At 45.5% G+C, this 17,629-nt stretch overlaps 1 protein-coding gene across 1 annotated transcript in view; it reads right to left on the bottom strand.

Annotated features, from left to right (window-relative positions):
* The window catches only part of LOC135920497 (dipeptidyl peptidase 1-like), a 102,675-nt gene extending 87,404 nt beyond the window's left edge, over positions 1–15,271 (bottom strand). The window contains exon 1 of the mRNA XM_065454766.2: positions 15,044–15,271. Coding sequence (XP_065310838.1) covers positions 15,044–15,266 — 223 coding nt within the window. The 5' untranslated portion in view covers positions 15,267–15,271. The remainder of the gene's footprint in view (positions 1–15,043) is intronic.
* Between the last annotated feature and the right edge of the window lie 2,358 nt (positions 15,272–17,629).

Below are 17,629 nucleotides of genomic sequence, written 5' to 3'. Positions count from 1 at the left end.
ACCGCTAGAACAGCAGCAGACGATAGGCGCGAGTCCGTGCCGGGACGTCATGCGAGTGGCGCTTGCAGCGCCCCTCTAGTTCGTTCTCGGCGCTAATAGGGGGAAGGGGCAGTTACCGTCACTTTTGTAGAAACCTGTACGTTGTAAGATAGCATTGGAAAAGACACGCTTCTCTTCCTTTTTGTGGTGTTGTGTCTCGCGCTGGTAGTATACTCAGAACTTCTAACAAGAAGACCATATCAATACCCGCTATCCACAATGCAGGATCGTAGGCCTACGGCAGGCGCACTTGCCGTAGAATCTTTGAGCTTTCTGCTCAGCCTCGCACGCCTCTCACGGTTAGCCTGTTTTGTGGAAATAAGTATTAATATTATATTAATAATGTTATTAGATATTATAGTTTCTTCACTGTAGTTTATAGCAATCATCCAGATTTCTTAAGCTAGTCATGCATTTAACCTGTATTAGATCAACATTGTTACGACATGCTTATGGGAGTCATTTCAAACTAGATTGCTCAGCCAGAGAAAGCACAAATGAAAGTCTCAATTTTTGTTCCAATTTGGTATTCCTAAACAGATTATATTGGCAGAATTTTATGCCTGCTTGCATTTTCTGCAATTCAATGTTCAGAGGTGGAAAAACATTCCTTTTCTTGCTGTCGAAAGGCTGCTTCAATGTCGATAGCAAGATATAATTATTCATTTCGAAAGTGTTAAGCAATGACTATATGTCTAAGCTTATCAATGCGTTTTTGTTGCACGAACACAGTTAACTTTCTGTCTCCCTCTCATTGACAGCCATGGAATGAAGCTGTTCACTTTCACAAGTATCAGGATGCAAACATTCTGGAGTTTGTCCTGAGCATTTGTCTGCATCCCATAGTGTGCATGTTTGTATCAAGTTCTGGTGTACAATCGCAGTGATCTACACATATTGTTATATTGCAACAAACAAATTTGTTTAACTTTGTCTTCAAATCTGCAATGTGGCAATGGAGTAACGACTACATTAATAAGCAAAAAAACGGCAGATTCAGTGAACGCGTTGGAATCTATGTGAAGTTTTTGTCAAGTGGTCAATTAAATGCTGTTAAGGTAACTGCGATATATACAATTTGTCTTATTTTCAACAATTCAACATGTCATCTTTTGCAAGGTTTGCTTATGCACTGCATAGGTCACAACCTTAATGTCATGTAACCTTTATGTATTACACTGTTCACAAACCATACCAAAACGCAAACGGCAGTTAATGTAGATGCACGCTGCGAGACATCAACACAGTGACGTATGTTGAGCAAGGAATGGTGCGAGGTGTATGTAGATGAATGAATGACGTGCTTGTGTACTTATTTATTTATATACCTCGCAGGCAGCAAGGTGGAAGTAGTATGAAAGGGGGAATAAAAAAGTTGTTACAAAAGGAAGAAGGGCACAACATTAAGAAAAACACCAGCAATAAAAGCAGTACCAATACATTGCACCAACTAGCCCAACGTGTTTTACTGGCACAAGATTATACAATACTTAACAAACAATAACAGAAAAAAAATTACTGCCCATGCACCTTGTACAGACGATAAACCAGCGAAGCTCAAATGTGCGGTCCCGGCGTTTATCACTGGATTAATTCCAATGGTTTATTCAAGTCTTTCTATATTATTCGTTATGTCTGTATTTCTTAATGAGGTTATGCACACGTTTGGCTAGGGTTTATCACATTGTTTATTTGGAACGCCACACATCGCACTTCACTAGATCACCATCATGGAAAGTGCAATGAGTGGTTCATTGCATTAATCCAGCGGGTCCATCAAAGACTTTCTGAATTATGTTACGCATTTGTGTTTTGTAATGCGTTAATCATAATGGTTATGGCTCAGTTATGCACTGTAGTTACCAAGTGATACACCGGGGCTGCACATTTCATTTAATTAAATACAGGGACACATTTTTGAACCTATTGGGAAGTCGGAGCGAGACTGCTACATGCGCGCTCTGCTGCTAGAGAGAAACAATGTCACTGTCGGTCTAGCCAATGGCCCAGCACACATTTGCTGTGAGGTAATAATGACATCATGATCTTGTCTTAACCCCGTCTCCCTCTCTGACCCTTCCCTGCAATAATACGTAGATAAATGTATGGTTGAAATGGATAAGCATTTCTATGTCTACCCAACAAGAAATTTCTCTATCCATCATGCAAGACGAATGCAATGGCTCACACCCCCTTAAAGAATGGCTCATACCCCTGCACTAAGCTTTTTGGGATCGGACCATGAGTGTTTTGCCTAGGCATATACAGCTTCACTGTAAAAAGAATGAACACCTTTCTGCTAGAGACCACTAGACCACGAGACCTGCTAGAGACTAACAAGTGAAAGTTTATTGAACATACCGAGTAAATGCTGGTCGACAAGCAATAAATCGAAATTACACGAAAAGCAGAAGCAAAAACTGATGTGTGTTCATACAGATCCCAACAGAAAACGCATCCATCTCTGAAAGTGTAACAGAGGCCATGCTGACAAGATTCTCCCAGTGTATTTGCATCTCCACATTTCAGCGTGCATTGTAGAGGAAGAAGCTAGCATTGTGTGCTGATCGGGTGCCTAGAGAAATTATAGAAGCTGTAGATCTAAAAATGCTGGGAGATTCTTGACAGCACGGCCTCCGTTAGATATGGATGCATTTGCTGTCAGGAAACGCACATAATTTTTTTTTTGCTTCTCCTTTTTGTGTATGTTCGGTCTATTGGTTGTCAGCAAGCATTTACTCGGTGTGTAAATGAAACTTTTGGTTATTAGATCATCTCGGTTTTTTTGTTCGTCCTATGTGTTCTCTGGTGCCCTTTGCAGCCAGGCTTCTAATTATTTTTTTAGACTGCAACAAGTCACTTTAATGGTCCTTGTGATGCTTCTGTGTACCTTATAAAATATTTTATTTGGCCAATGTAGCATGAATGTATAGTGTGAAGCAGTAAGAACAGGGAATGCTAACTTCTAATTAAAAGGATTATTGTGAAAATGCAGTGATCTATAAAGGTTACCAGAAAGTAGTACAGCAATAAAACCTGATAAAGACTAGTGCTTGATGAACCCAATCATAAAAACGGGAAAGGGAGAAAATAAATATAGATATACAAGTCCAGGGAAAAAAACATTGTGATCACCAAGTGTGCATATGGCTACCTTCCAGGAAACTCCTTTTTTTTTCCAATGGCATAGAACTGGAAAAATGTGCTTGCATAAGCAAGCTGTCATTCTATCTACTCGAATAACAACAGTGTTTCTTGAAAGGTGCTGGCATGCAGGATTGGCAATTGTAATTATTTTTTTCCTGCACTTAAAATTTTTCTGTATTTTCTTTCTGTAGCATTTTTATTTATGTTTGGCTGCATCAAGCACCAATTTTTATCTATCCTTCAAAGATGTCTTCCTTTTTCTGGGGAAAACACAGGGAAGACGGAAGATAGAAATTCAAGACGATGAGCAACACGAAAACAAGGTGAAAGTAGGAGCCAACGTTTCCACAAGTGAACCTTGAAGAAGACAAGTGCACTTGTCGAAACGTTGGCTCCTGCTTTCACCTTGTTCTAGTTTTGCCCATCGTCTTTTTTTCTGGTAATTTGTATAACTCGCCACATTTTTATAAATGAACCTCAGTTGAAGGTTAGTCCTCATCCTGTTGATACTGGTTCATGCTATGCACTCTTGCAACATTTGTGTGTGTGTGTGTGTGTGTGTGTGTGTGGATTTGGACGTGAAATTGGGCCCTTGGGCAGAGGTATCATTCTTCTCCTGTACAGCCTTATGAATTCATTAACTATAGTGCAACAGAAATACGATGGACAAGAACGAATTGAACACACAGAGCGCTTCGTTCCTGTCTGTTTATCTGTTGCACTTTAGTTAATAATGAATGCACACAAACTCCTCCAGTTCTCATTTATTATGTCGGGCTTATAAGCCCGCTTGTGTACTGGAATATCTGCATGGCTATGTACCCTGTAATTTAATTTCTGGCCATGTGCTAACAAGTCGCGTCTCAATCGCCTGGTTTTCCTAACAATCTTGTGTGATGTGCAGGCCCAGACAGTTTCTAGTGAATCCATGCAGGGTGTTGTGCAGGGTGCTGCTTTGATTGCTTTCAGTTCAGCTTTTCTAGGTGTAGGGTGACCTGGAATGGTACTCACTTATATGGGGCTTAGTTTTGTGTAGTGTCATACTACTGTTACACTGCTATTGTCACATCAGTGTACTGTGTGTGCCTGATGTTTGCTTGCATATTCATGATTAGCAACCTCCTCTCTGTGTCTGGCAGTTGCATATTGTCTCCTGGCCTAACTGTTTGCTCCCATATTTACCGGTATGGGCCTGTTGTGTTTCAAGTTCAGGTGCTCCCGACCTTGTTTCTAAAGGGAGGGGTAGTCGTCCTTGCATCTCATATGCCAGCTGGCACAGTATCTTGGGACAGGTTCTGAGCTCTTGAGGCAAAGAATTTGTGCTGCAGGCTCCAACTCTACTCTGTCTAGGTGCTTGTTCGTTTGCTCTTTCTCATAGAGGTCTTCAAGCATGGTAAAGCCTGAAAAACCTGTTACCCGATGCCTGTATTCAATGAGTTGTCGTTTTTGTGTGCTGTTGGTAATTCATACCGTACCATACTTTGGACACAAGCACAGCGTCTGCGATTTTCCACAGTATCCACTCGTCCAGCCCCCATGATTTCAAGATTATTCTTTTCACCAGGTGCAGAATTTGCATCCAGGCACGGCATAATTCTTTCACCCACATGCTGGCTCTGCTGTCATGGTCTTACATTAGCTGAGGATTTGTGGATGTTGACTTGCAGGTATGTTTCTCCAGCTATTGGGAGCACAATGTGCAATCTGGAGTAGTTCTTGATTCTAGTCTTTTTTCCGACGTCGATGTAAGCCGACTTATCAGAAAGCGAGAGGCCAGACTGGCCAAGAAAGTCTGCAGTGTTGTCGAGGGCTTGTTGCATCATTCTTGATTTCTGTATAAGATTGCTTTCCCATAGACTGTAATACACCATAGGCTGTAGTGTTTCTTGTAGTATGCCTGTGTTGGTGTGAGTGGGCCAAGTGTACATCCAACTCTCACCTGGAATTTTCTGTTTTTCAGATAGTTACTGTTTGAGTGCTGTACCAGAAATGTTTTTCCTCACCCTACCTCTTATTAGAGTAGCATGAGGTACTGCTGTTAAAAGCCTCTTCACTCTCTTCATTCTTTCATGAGCGGTATTACACAATGTCCTCCAATAATGTTTCTGCTGCTTATGGCCCACCCATATCTGCCAGAAGGGACAACTCTCGAAAAAGGTTTTCTTTGTGGTATGTGTGTGACGTAGTATGAGCATTCATGCCTTGACATCTATAGATCTGTAGAACCAGCTTCCTGACAGAGTACTTGCTATACCTGATTATGCTTATTTGTGCAGTGCTGTTGAACAATACATATTGATGCAATGATAATAATAATTTTTGGGGTTTTACGTGCCAAAACCACTTTCTGATTATGAGGCACGCCGTAGTGGAGGACTCCGGAAATTTTGACCACCTGGGGTTCTTTAACGTGCACCTAAATCTAAGCACACGGGTGTTTTCGCATTTCGCCCCCATCGAAATGCGGCCGCCGTGGCCGGGATTCGATCCCGCGACCTCGTGCTCAGCAGCCCAACACCATAGCCACTGAGCAACCACGGCGGGTTTTGATGCAATGAATATTTACTCACTTGAATTATCACGAAAGATGGTTGCTTTACAATTCTGCCCTTTGCTTTTTATTGGTGTTAGATGTTGCATAAGCATGCCCTCCTATGCAATAGTATGTTGAAGTTTCAGGGTTCAATAAAAGGTGATGAACTAAATCTAAGTCCAAGAGCTTTTTTTTTACCTATAACTCCCATCTAAATGCGACTTCCACGGCTGGCAAATCAACCCCTCGCCTTGTGTTAGCAGCAAAATGCTATAGCCACAGTGGCAGGTGAATAAAGTGAGGAACAATATTTTTGTCTATAGATTTTTTTTCTTGCCTGCATGTAAGTAAAATTTGGAATAAGTTTGTCATCGCAAAATAGCCCAGTTTGTGGTCCTTTATTGAATAAACCACGTATTGTGTATAGTTGAAATGCAGAAATTTGTTCTAAAATCCTCGGGTGATATGTTCTTGCAAGTAACATGGTATTTCATTACTTATAAAGAGTAATCACAGCAGATATCATTATACGGGTTTACACACTAACATATGCGATCACAAACTTATTAGAAACCTGTAAGGCATAAATGCTTCTGCACACTTGATCAGCTGTGAACGTGCAAGAACTGCTTGTACTAGCTGACTTCACTGCACAGTTTTGATTCACTTTTCTTCAGCGTGTCGTTTTATACTGTTTTATCTCCCCAAGAACCGGCGGTTTGCCTGCTTTTCGCATTGTAGCACAAGTTTTACATGACCTGTGCAGGAGGGTACGTTGTCACGGTGCCACATAGCAAGCAAGTAATTTAATTATTATACTAGCTGTAGAGTTAATTACCTTTCAAAACAAGTGTTGTTACAGATGCAGTAAGGATGCAAAGTCTGCGACATAGTTCATGTTTATTGGTTTCTGTGCAAGAAAAGAAAATTCTCCAGTGAAGAGGTGCAACTTAACGTGCATGTAATATTTATTCAAGCCATGGATTTAATGCTATTGTAGCAAATTCATTACGATAGCCTACACTTTTGCTCTGTCAAATTTGACAGAGCTTGAAAACGCTTGAAAACCGACAAGAAAATGCAACTGAACGGTACTGCGTTCAGCACAAGGTTGAAACTGCGGGTACTTTGCTGTCTTGTCATTTGCCCTTACCGAGGTTGAAATAATTCAAGCTGCTCGGTAAGCGCGATTTTTGCATGCAACCGAACAAAAGAAAATTGTGATGACCTCGTCATCTGGTGGGGATGGAACACCTCCTAGTACTGACAACTTGCAAAGGCGTACGAAGCAAACGTTAAAATGCACTTCATTTGCTGCGTAGCGTGTCAACAAACGCATAGAAACGGGAAAATGGAATCTGCAGGACCAGTTTTTTATTATCCCTTTCCATACGTACCGCATTCGGCAATCCACGTCTCCGGCATTGCACTTGTTGTGCGAGACGCCATATTTCAAAACAAACCGGCGAAATGGTTCCGCGATAGCCTTCCACGCAATTTCGACGGAAAATCGCAGCGATCGCTGCAACGGTGCGACTTTGCGACCAACCGGTCGCACAGTGCGGCCGGTTGGTCGGCAGTGCGGCAGGCCGCAAAAAAAAGTGCGGTTTGCCGCGTGCATCGCAAACGCTGTCATCTGCCACGGCGCCACCAGTCGGGGACTGCTGTTTGGGATCGGCATAGAAAATGCATCAGGAGCACGCTTGGAACACCCTCGCCCGTGGAAGGCCACGTGTCCCATCCCTGAGCGCTAGCGCCGTTCGGCCCAGCCAATCGGCCGAGACTGCAACTATGGCTTTAGCATTCGCTTCCATTGCAGCTCGCCTCACGTGGCAGCTGCAGGCAGCACATTTTTAAGGCGAAATCTTTAAGGGACCGCGAAAGGATTTCAAGGAATGGACCCAGTTGGACTGGGTCCATTCCATGATCTTGTACTAACGTACTGAGTTGTTAGGATATGCTCTTTTGTTCATTATTTGACACATCTAAGTGATCCACGTAGAGCGTGCGATGTATTATAAGGTTTTAAACATGTACATCGGTACCGATCGCAGCACGCCACTAGGCTGAGTTTTCGTCCGCCCCTGACCAGGTGACGCCAGGTGACGATCTGATGGCAGTAGGGCGAGGTATCCGATTGGCTGCCCAGGGCGCGTTATCCATAAGCTTTTCAAGCGAAGCTTGTGTTGGCTCACAAGTTTCGGTGGCGTTGTGGTCACACGAAAAAGCCAGTTGCCCTCAGAGCAGGGCAGATGCGGGAAAGGGCGGTTTGATGAGTTGACATCTGCGCCGGCGCCGGAGCGTGAATCATTAGCAAGGATTTTAGCTGCATAGGTTCGCGCTCACGCCAAAGGCGCAACCCATCAGAGCCGTTTCGGTTTCGCCGGGGAGGGAAAGGGGAGGAAAGGGTTTTTCACGTACTGCGCCGGCTCCGTTTCCATTAATTCATTCTCAGATAACGGATGGGACAGCCACGCGTTGTGCGTTCCCCCGAGGAACTGGCAGCCTTCGACGAGAGGTGGTTAGAACTCGCCCGTCAAAGGGCGCGCCGATCCAGTCGTTAGAGCCGCCTGAGCCCAGAGAGTCTCATAGCAACGAAAAGAAGATTCTGAGCTGAGGGAACGGGTGGCCGAGGAAATCCGACACCGTTACCTGTGGGTTACTTAACCGTGACGAAGGTCAGGTGCACGCAGGACAAGCTTCGCTTACCATGATTTTACTGTAGGGGAAGGGTTGGTCACTTTTTTTCCAACCTTATGGTGAACAAATATTGTTCGTAATAGTTGGAATGTTAATTGGTTTCTATAGAACGAAAGTAACAGAAAGAGAATGCACAAGGACCATTTATCACTACACTCAAGAGTGTGGTACACAGCAAGTGTCGTCTGCTTTTGTTAAGGTCGAGATACATGGAGCGTTTTTCTCGACGAATTTCGTACAACAGAAAACGCCGCGGCGGCGTGACGCCCAACTCGGCCAACTTCTGCTGGCTGGGGATACATGGGTAGAGTGTACTAGAGTGGGTCCAACGAATGCTCCGCGCTGAGGCATTTTTTATTGAAAATCCAGATGGCGCTACCGTCGCCTTCTTCTGGACGCCACGCACCCGCGCGCAGTGGAGGCCGCGGAGGCACCGGTCGGCAGCGTCAGAGCGATCCGAACAGAAGCATGGCTGCGGTCGAGCGCAGCGTTGTGGTTGCGTTCGAGGATGACCATGCCTGGATTAGCCGGAGCAACGCAGTCAGATGGATCGCGTTTGCAGTTTGCTTTCCTTTTTAAACCTTATGTGCGTGCTTCACTGTGTCATAATATAACGAAATGCAGAGCTCATATTCCAAAGAAGTGGGGGTCATGTGCTGCAGTGGACTGAGGTACAGAAATAAATGAACTGGGTGGCATAATTAGGGGTAAATAAAGATGGGTAGACCTTTGTTTTGTGCCTTTCTCAAGGCCATATATTGAATGCCAACAAAATTTCCCCGATGCCCTAATAACGGCAGCAATTTGACCCTTGGGAGAATGTGGGTCACATCACTCATTACGTACAGCACATTTTTATATGGAGGGTAATTGTGTGTTTTGAAAATATTTACGGAATAGCCGTTTTCTTCCGTACTTTCGTGCGTCGTACGCCTGACATGTAGTTGGTTTTCCTGATCCCCTGGGTGAATAAAGCAAAAACACGTTGTTTATATTTGCTTGGATTAGGAAGCATGTCATCGGTTGTCTATGTCTTCGAGATCGCTCAGGTTTCTGTTGTCACAATCCTACAATCTGAATGACGGTTCAACTGAGAGCGGAAGCGTTCTCTTTGATGACTGGCCTTCATCTGTTGCATATGAGGGCGTTCTCTTTCGCGTGGCATGCTCGTAGAGATACTCCGGAAAATACATCAAAAGATTGTGGATACCGCATCAGACCGAAGCGCCGGCTTTCCACGCTGTGTAGATACTTTCTGGCCTTCGATGATATGCACATCATGCTTTAATATGTACTTTGCATCAAAGTGCAGCTCACATGTGGAGTCAGTTACTTCCAAAGGGCCGATCGGTGTGGTGAAGATTGAGCTGACGCGTCGCCTGTCTTCATCTTTAAAGACTCCGAAGAGCGAGAGCTTGGCCTGACCTTTCCATCTACTGTGTATGGTTTTGCAATACACTACAAAACAGTAGTTGTTTCGCCGAGGTGTGCTCATCCTCTTATTCTTCGAACACTCTGCCAAGTCGCGGGGTTAGGAGGGCCGTCTCCGCGCGTAAACACCGTGCAGACGGCATCGTTTGATGGAAGCGAGAAACCTCAATTCATGGAAAAGCAGTAAGTTTATTGTATTCTTTCTTTTTGCACATATTAGGAACAAAAATTGACGAAACAAGCACAAGCACGATGGTGTGTCGAGCCGACGACAGCTCGGCGCCGCCGTAACCAGCGTCGGCAGGCGTGGTTCCGCCGGGCCGCCAAGGCACCGGATTCGCCGGAACATAAGAAGAAGGAGGGGCTTCAAGAAGGCGACTGCAGCGCCGCCGCAAATTTCAACGTTTTTTGCTTCCTTCTCGCTGCTAGCCGGGATCTCCGAAGGACCCGCTTCCCCATTCCAGTACACTCTATGCATGGGGCTCTATTCCGGACATTCCGCCATTTCCTTCAAGGCGTGACGTGGGCCCTACGCATACAAAATGGCGTTGATGACCAAGCTTTACTTTCGTAACGGGACGCAAACCTGACCTTTGCCTAAGAAACTGAAATGAAGGCACCGAACCTAACGTTCTTCGTAAAGCAATACAGTACTCCTGAGTAAAAAATGAAGCAGCTAGCTGAAAGCCTACGATTACTGAATCAAAAACACTTCTCACTTCCGTCGTCTGCTGCGTAGAAGCCGTCGTCTGCTTCATTAGCTAGGATGCGTGTACCCGGGAAACGGAATAAGTCATCGAGCGTTGACAACAACGAGCTTGTTTTCTACCTTGAGACAATATACGCCACCTAGCAGTGGTGATGAGCGCACGTTCTAGGCCACGTTATCCCTATCTCGCGAAACGCAAGTGACTCAGCCTGACTCGGCTGGTTGAGAAACGGCCGAACATCGCCGATAGCGTTGCGCGCGCCAGAGGTATCCACTAGCGCCACGTAAGCGCCGGCACCGCCATCCCTTGTTCAGTTCGCTGGTTCGCTGTTCAGTTCGTTGGAAACTTCAAGGCGCTGCCTTCCTTTTATACATTCCTTTCTATAAATTAAAAAGACACCATTGTCATAATTTGGGATTCTGCGAAAAAGCATTAATCTTAATTAGAATACAAACGCTGCAGTGAAAAGTGGACAACATTGCAAAAAGCTCGCTATGTTCAAAAACGCGTTCTTTAAAACGCGTTCTTTAAAAAAATGATAGCCCGAAACACAAATGCCAACACCACCGCAGAGCGATGCAAATACGCCTTATGAAGAGAAGATTTTCGTGGCGCCAAACGACGGGGCAAATGTGGTGATACGCATTCCTCTCGACCGCCATTGCATATGGTTGCTCATTAGCATAATTCGCGCAGCTCGCTGCATCACAAATTATGGCGGAAAATCTCTGCAATGGCGGCCCAGCGCAACATCAGGCAACGTCACGCGATGTCAAATTGACGTTTACGAAACGGCGCTTCCAGTGACGCTCCCCATGGCATATTCCTTCAGCCAATCAGCAAGCTGAATAGGCGCCTATGTTGGATAGCCAACCCATATTCGCGAAATCGCAGGTGCATTGCAATGGCTACTGCACGTTACCGCTCACTTTATTTTTGAAGCGCTGACGTCGCAATATAGCTGTCAAGGCACGTGAGCTCTCGACATCCACAGAGTCAACACGGCGAATGCTGTCGTCCGTGCAGCTGCCATGCCTGTCATGAATTCAGCATATGGAGCGAAAAAGCGGCGATGCCGCCTAAGTGCGGCCAGAGAAGACAAAACTGTTTTAGTCAACATGAAATGCACAAATAAAGTTTATAGGTATTTGCTCTTTCTTTACAACAAAACACAAAAGAAAACCCTAAAGATTTGTCTAAAACTGCTTCAATTGCTTTCAATAATGCATCAGTACATCTTGTATTGAGGACCTTAACAGAGAGAGTGTAAGAGTGGGGTTGAAGATGCAGAAAATGCAGAAGAAAAAGTTAATGATAAATAGTCGGCCAAAGAAACAAGAGTTCAGGATCGCCAGTCGACCTCTAGAGTCTGTGATGGAGTATGGTGTTGAGCTGCTGAGCACGAGGTCGCGGGATCGAATCCCGGCCACGGCGGCCGCATTTCGATGGGGGCGAAATGCGAAAACACCCGTGTACTTAGATTTAGGTGCACGTCAAAGAACCCCAGGCGGTCGAAATTTCCGGAGCCTTCCACTACGGCGTGCCTCATAATCAGAAGGTGGTTTTGGCACGTAAAACCCCATAATTTAATTTTTTTTGTGATGGAGTACGTTTCCCTAGGTCTATTATTCACATAGAACCCTGATTATGAGAAGGAAATTCACAGTAGAATAAAAATGGGTTGGATCGCATACGGCAGACATTGCCCGCTGCTGACCTCAATCTTACCATTATCGTTGAAAAGGAAGGCGTACAATCAGTGCATTTTACCAGTGCTGACATATGGGGCAGAGACTTGGAGAAGAAGCTTGAGATCAAGTTAAGGACCACGCAAAGAGCAATATAATGAAGATTGCTAGGCATAACGTCAAGAGATAGAAAGAGAGCGGTTTGGATCAGAGAGCAAACGGGTATAGAGGATATTCTAATTGACATCCAGAGGAAAAAAATGGAGCTGGACAGGTCACGTAACGCGCCGGTTAGATAACCGTTGGACCATTAGGGTTACAGAAAGGGTAACAAGAGAAAGGAAACGCAATCGAGGACGGCAGAAGACTAGGTGGAGCGACGAAATTAGGAAATTCGCGAGAACTATAGTTGGAATCGGTGGGCGCAGGACAGGGATAATTGGAGATCACATGGAGAGGCCTTCATCCTGCAGTAAACATAAAGCAGGTTGCTCCTCGTGCTGATATTTTGTGCCTGTTTAGCGGAAAGATTGCGCTAAAGGTAGGTGGTATGGCCACCCTGTGCGCAATCGGAAAATATTGACGTGCACACGTGCCTCTGTCTTTATAATCTTGATAATCGACCCTTCCACTGTAGCACAACATGGGACGCTTCTGCACGGCGCAGATAAGCTCGTCGTTAAATTCCAAGGGAGCTGCCTTTCAAGTCGCGACGACGTTGACGACGTCGCTAACGCAAAGTGCCGATCCCGCGAACAGAGAAGCGCGCGAGACGCATGTGCCGGCGAGGAAGACGGAAGTGACGGAGGCCAGTGAGCCACGATTGGCTGCCCTACTGGCCGCTTCCGGTAGCGTCCGACGAGGCGCGTCAAATACCCGGCGGGCCCTGATCGGCAGCGGCGGGCGTTTTTCCGGGCGTCGAATGCACGCCGGAAAAACGACGCCGTGCAGTGGAAATTGCAGACTTGTCGCCGTAAAAGGGCTCGACGTATACCGGCCTCAACAGCGTGTTTGGTGTTGGCCTCGATCTTTCTTTTCGCGAGCACCATGTTTCGCAGTTGTAAGGTTGTGGGCTGCAAACGGTGCTTTTAGCTTGTACGCTATTCCGGTAAACGGGAGCGGTTTGGGCGGATTACCGGATGGTCGGGGCGTAAACGTGAGCGGTGAAGCCGCCTGGTGTTGTAGAGCTCAACCAGACAAACGCATAGCTAAAGCTACAGTAACTCACCATATCCTGCTTCACCACCCGTGCAAAGTTTTGGCAGCGGCGTAATTGTGAACACGATTACGCCACTGTCGAAAATTTACGCCAGCAGCTAAGCAGAATATAGTAATCAGCTCTGTGTTTGTGTGCTTGAGCTTTGCGCCACCAGCTCGCGCCACCAATCGGGCCGCTCAGGTTGGCGCTCCCGCTAAACCGGAAAACCGCCCGCGCTTGCCCGAATACCGGACACGCTAAACGTCTCTTATATGTCAAGCTGCGACATCGTGTCACTTGTCACTTTGTAGGCAGCACACAAGCGGAGTGGCTGAAGCGTATCGGACTGTCGGTATCCTATCGGCGCCAGGATACTTTACCCCGGAGGATTACTAGCACAGTAGTGTTTCGCGTGTCCTGCATTCGGGTAATCTTATGGGCAAGCGGACTGTGCCTGGACGCTTCACGCAAACGCGAGCGGTATGCACGGTGCAGCCACACAAAGGATTAGTATAGCAGTAACGAAGTCTATTCTACTTTGCTGCTGATGTAAATTTCTGGCAGGAGGCTAATCGTGAACACGTTGTTAAAGCGAAGATGCTTATGGCTAGGATGTGGAAAAAAAGTGTGTCCTAGGTGTTGACACAAACAATGTGACGGAGCGATCATTAGTCGCGGTGGTGGCTCTGAATGTATTTTTTCTCCGGGCTGTCAAGTGGAGAGGGAGATACAAGAAGGAGGGTACGGACTTCCCACTGTTGTTTTCCTGTCCCGCGGCCGTGCCGGAGCCACCAAACGTGCGGCACTCTTCGGCAGCACGCCAGCGTTGCGAGAGTTGTGGGGGCGCTCCTTCTTCGATGCAGAGAAGCTTGCCTCGCGTACGGCGTCGCGCAAAGATGTCGTGTGTCGTCAGGGAGCCCCCAGCGGAGCAGTAATTCTGAACCTTGCTCTGAATGCTTCAGCTTTCGAAAGAAACTGTCGAACGTTTGTCCACATCTAGTAGGCTGCCGAATCGAACACGGCCTAAATTCAGTGGCCTAAAGAGATGCAGTAAGAAAGGAGATTGGTTATAGATGAGGCTGTCTGACAATATCACACGTATAGAACAAAAACGCGCCATGTACTACGAGATTATATTCGGAAGCATGTTTTTACGCTTATATGTGGTTCTGAAGAGAGCGCAGAGGCCTGTAGCCTTGGCTGCGCTTCCACGTTATTGTTAGACAAAGCATTACGATATTTACAAATACAAACCTGGAAAGTTTCTGGTAGCCCGCTGACAAGGAAAACAGTGACGGGCAGCCGTAGTGTGACAGAACAGACGCTAGGAAATTTTCAACACTTTTCCTCTACAGGTAATCACAACCTTACAGATCAACGTTGTCGTAAGCTATAGGAAAATTTGCACATATATTTGCGTTGGAGGGTTGTGACTCATTACCTATAATTAAAAGGATAAAATTAGCTCTCTCGATAACAGTCTCTTTTTTTTTCTTGCATAGCAGCACAAGCAATCGCAAGTTTCTCGGGCTACAGGCTGCAACGGCGTCTGCAAACCGTCTACAGAGTTGCGTGGTGACATAGAAAGCCGCTTTACCTGGCATCCAGTTGTCGCACTCTATGCTTCTGTCACCGTCGCGAGGGCCTTCGGTGAAAGTCCACCATCCTCGTGTCTCCTCGTACGTGCAATTGGCCGGCGTGTCGCCGGCAACTAGGCCTAGGCCGCACAGGAGAAGCACGAAGCAGACGGAGGACCACATTTCTCTCGCACGCTGAGGGGCCACTGGACGCCCGCCGCTACGTATACGGGCCCGTCTCATGTTGCCCTCAGAGCGTTTGTTCCTGTTTATCTATCGCCAATGTTTATCTCGGCGCCACCGCGGCAGACGGGGGACAAGGGCTGCAGACAGCTCGAACGTGCCCAGGCTGATACGAGGCATTGGATTACAAGTGCACGTGCGTACGATACTGAAGGCCTTCGAAAGTATAACAGCGCACCGAATTATAATTTCCAAAGCCCCGTATGCCATTCCTGCTGAGAGGGCAGTATGCAATGGAGTATGTTCACATTTAGAGGCCTTAGGTTTTAGTCATGCCACAGTGATCTCGCATGGCATGGTGGTGAGTGAGAAAAATAGCGAGACAGGCACCGACAAACAAACAGAACTGATGTGCCTTGCCTTAAATGCACGCGGTTCTGCTGGGTCACAACCCTTGCGATTTTATCGTCAAGTGACTATGAGAGAGAGAAGGAGGGGGAGCGGACAAACTGTCCACTGTTATTTTTGTTTTTCTATGACGAGTTTTTCTGCTGAATATGTAAGAGCAGGATTCCTGATTTGCGATCTTAGTGATCACTTCCCTATATGCTGTCTGCTACCTCATAAACATCCATCCAAAGTATGTCCTGAAAGCTTAAAAATAAATTATTCAGAACAAAATGTTAAGAAATTTGTTGAATTTATATCTGGTTATCGGTGGGACTAAGTGACTGCGGAAACCGATGTAAACATTACTTACGATGTTTTTATATCTACCTTCGCGTTATAATACAGCAGATGTTTTCCACTTGAGAAGTTAAAAAAAACAGAAAAGCTCGAAAGCCTTGGATATCTCGTGACCTCTATAACAGGATAAAATGAAACAAGCTCTTCCAAATTTTTGAGTAGCAGAACCGAAGATAACTATCGGTCTTTGAAATTCTAGCGTAACAAACTAAATTCTTATATTAAACACGCTAAACAAGAATATCACACAAAGAAGTTTTTTGCTATAATGGGAAACTCAAATCACATGTGGAATGCGATCAATGAGGTAATGAACAAAGGCTCTGTCGCAAAAAAAGTTGAATTTAAACATAGTGAACTGTCAGGTATTGAGGTTGCAAATTGGTTCAATTCTCATTTTATTGATGCTGGTGCGTCCTCACAAAATGATACACTGGTCTCTTGCACGGAATATATATTACATCGATGTTCTTCTACGGCGTTCTTGGCGCCGACTGAGCAACACAAGATAGGGACCATAATCTTATCGTTGAAAGACAGTTGTGCTTCTGGTGAAGATGACATAAAAGTGAAGCCATTGAAAGCCGTTAGTGAAGTTGTAAGCTCACCTCTTGCACATATCTGCAACATAATTCTTTCTAACGGCGTGTTTCCAGATAAGATGAAGCTAGCCCGGATGACTTTCATTCATAAAGGTGGACCAGTTAACGACATGCATAACTACAGGCCAATATCCGTTCTTTGTCTTCGCGAAAATCGCTGAGCATGTAATAATTATAAGATTTTGTGAGTTTCTAAACACGTATAAAATGATAGCTCAGGAGCAATATGGTTTCTGCAAGACTTCAGTATCTTCAGAAACCGCTTTACTTGAAATAAAAGAACGAATCCTTGACAACATATAAAACCGAATGCTAACTCTAGATATCTTTCTCGATTTTAGGAAGGCCTTCGATTGCGTGCAATGTGGTGTTTTTTTGAAAAAAGCTACGTCTTTATGGAATTCGTAGTGTCGCATTATCTTTAATAAAAACCTATCCCACCTCTAGAACACAGTAGACAACCATAAATGTAATTAGTTCCGAAATTCAGCTCATTAAGTACGGGGTACCGCAAGGATCCGTCTTAGGGCCTGTTTTATTTTTACTCTATATTAATAATTCGACTTGAACAACCGACCCTTAGGCCAGACGTCACCTGTCAAACATCGTATCCATACAGGCGATAATCCAGCCATGCATCGGCGACCCTATTGAGTTACAGCTTCGGAGCGTCCCGTCATCAAAACGAAAGTGGACAAGATGCTAGCGAAAGACAGTGAGCCATCGTCAAGTCCCTGGGCGTCCCCTGTCATGCTGGTCAAAAAGAAGAATGGCTCATGGAGATTCTGCGTTGATTACCACCACCTCAACCGCATCACGAAGAAGGACGTCTACCCACAACCTCGTATGGATGACGCCCTCGATTGCCTATACGGGCTTAGTATTTTTCGTCCATCGACCTGCTGTCCGGATACTGGCAAATCACTGTCGATGATCTAGATCGTGAAAAGACAGCCTTTATAATGCTTGACGGTCTTTACCACTTCAAAGTTATGCCTTTTGAGCTATGCAACGCTCCGGGTATACCTTTGAACGTATGATGGACTCATTACTCCAAGGATTCGAGTGGTCAAC

Source organism: Dermacentor albipictus, unplaced genomic scaffold (assembly GCF_038994185.2).
Source record: "Dermacentor albipictus isolate Rhodes 1998 colony unplaced genomic scaffold, USDA_Dalb.pri_finalv2 scaffold_16, whole genome shotgun sequence".
NCBI lineage: Eukaryota > Metazoa > Arthropoda > Arachnida > Ixodida > Ixodidae > Dermacentor > Dermacentor albipictus.
The sequence above is the reverse complement of the archived record's forward strand: the minus strand, read 5'-3'. Positions and strand labels throughout refer to the sequence as shown.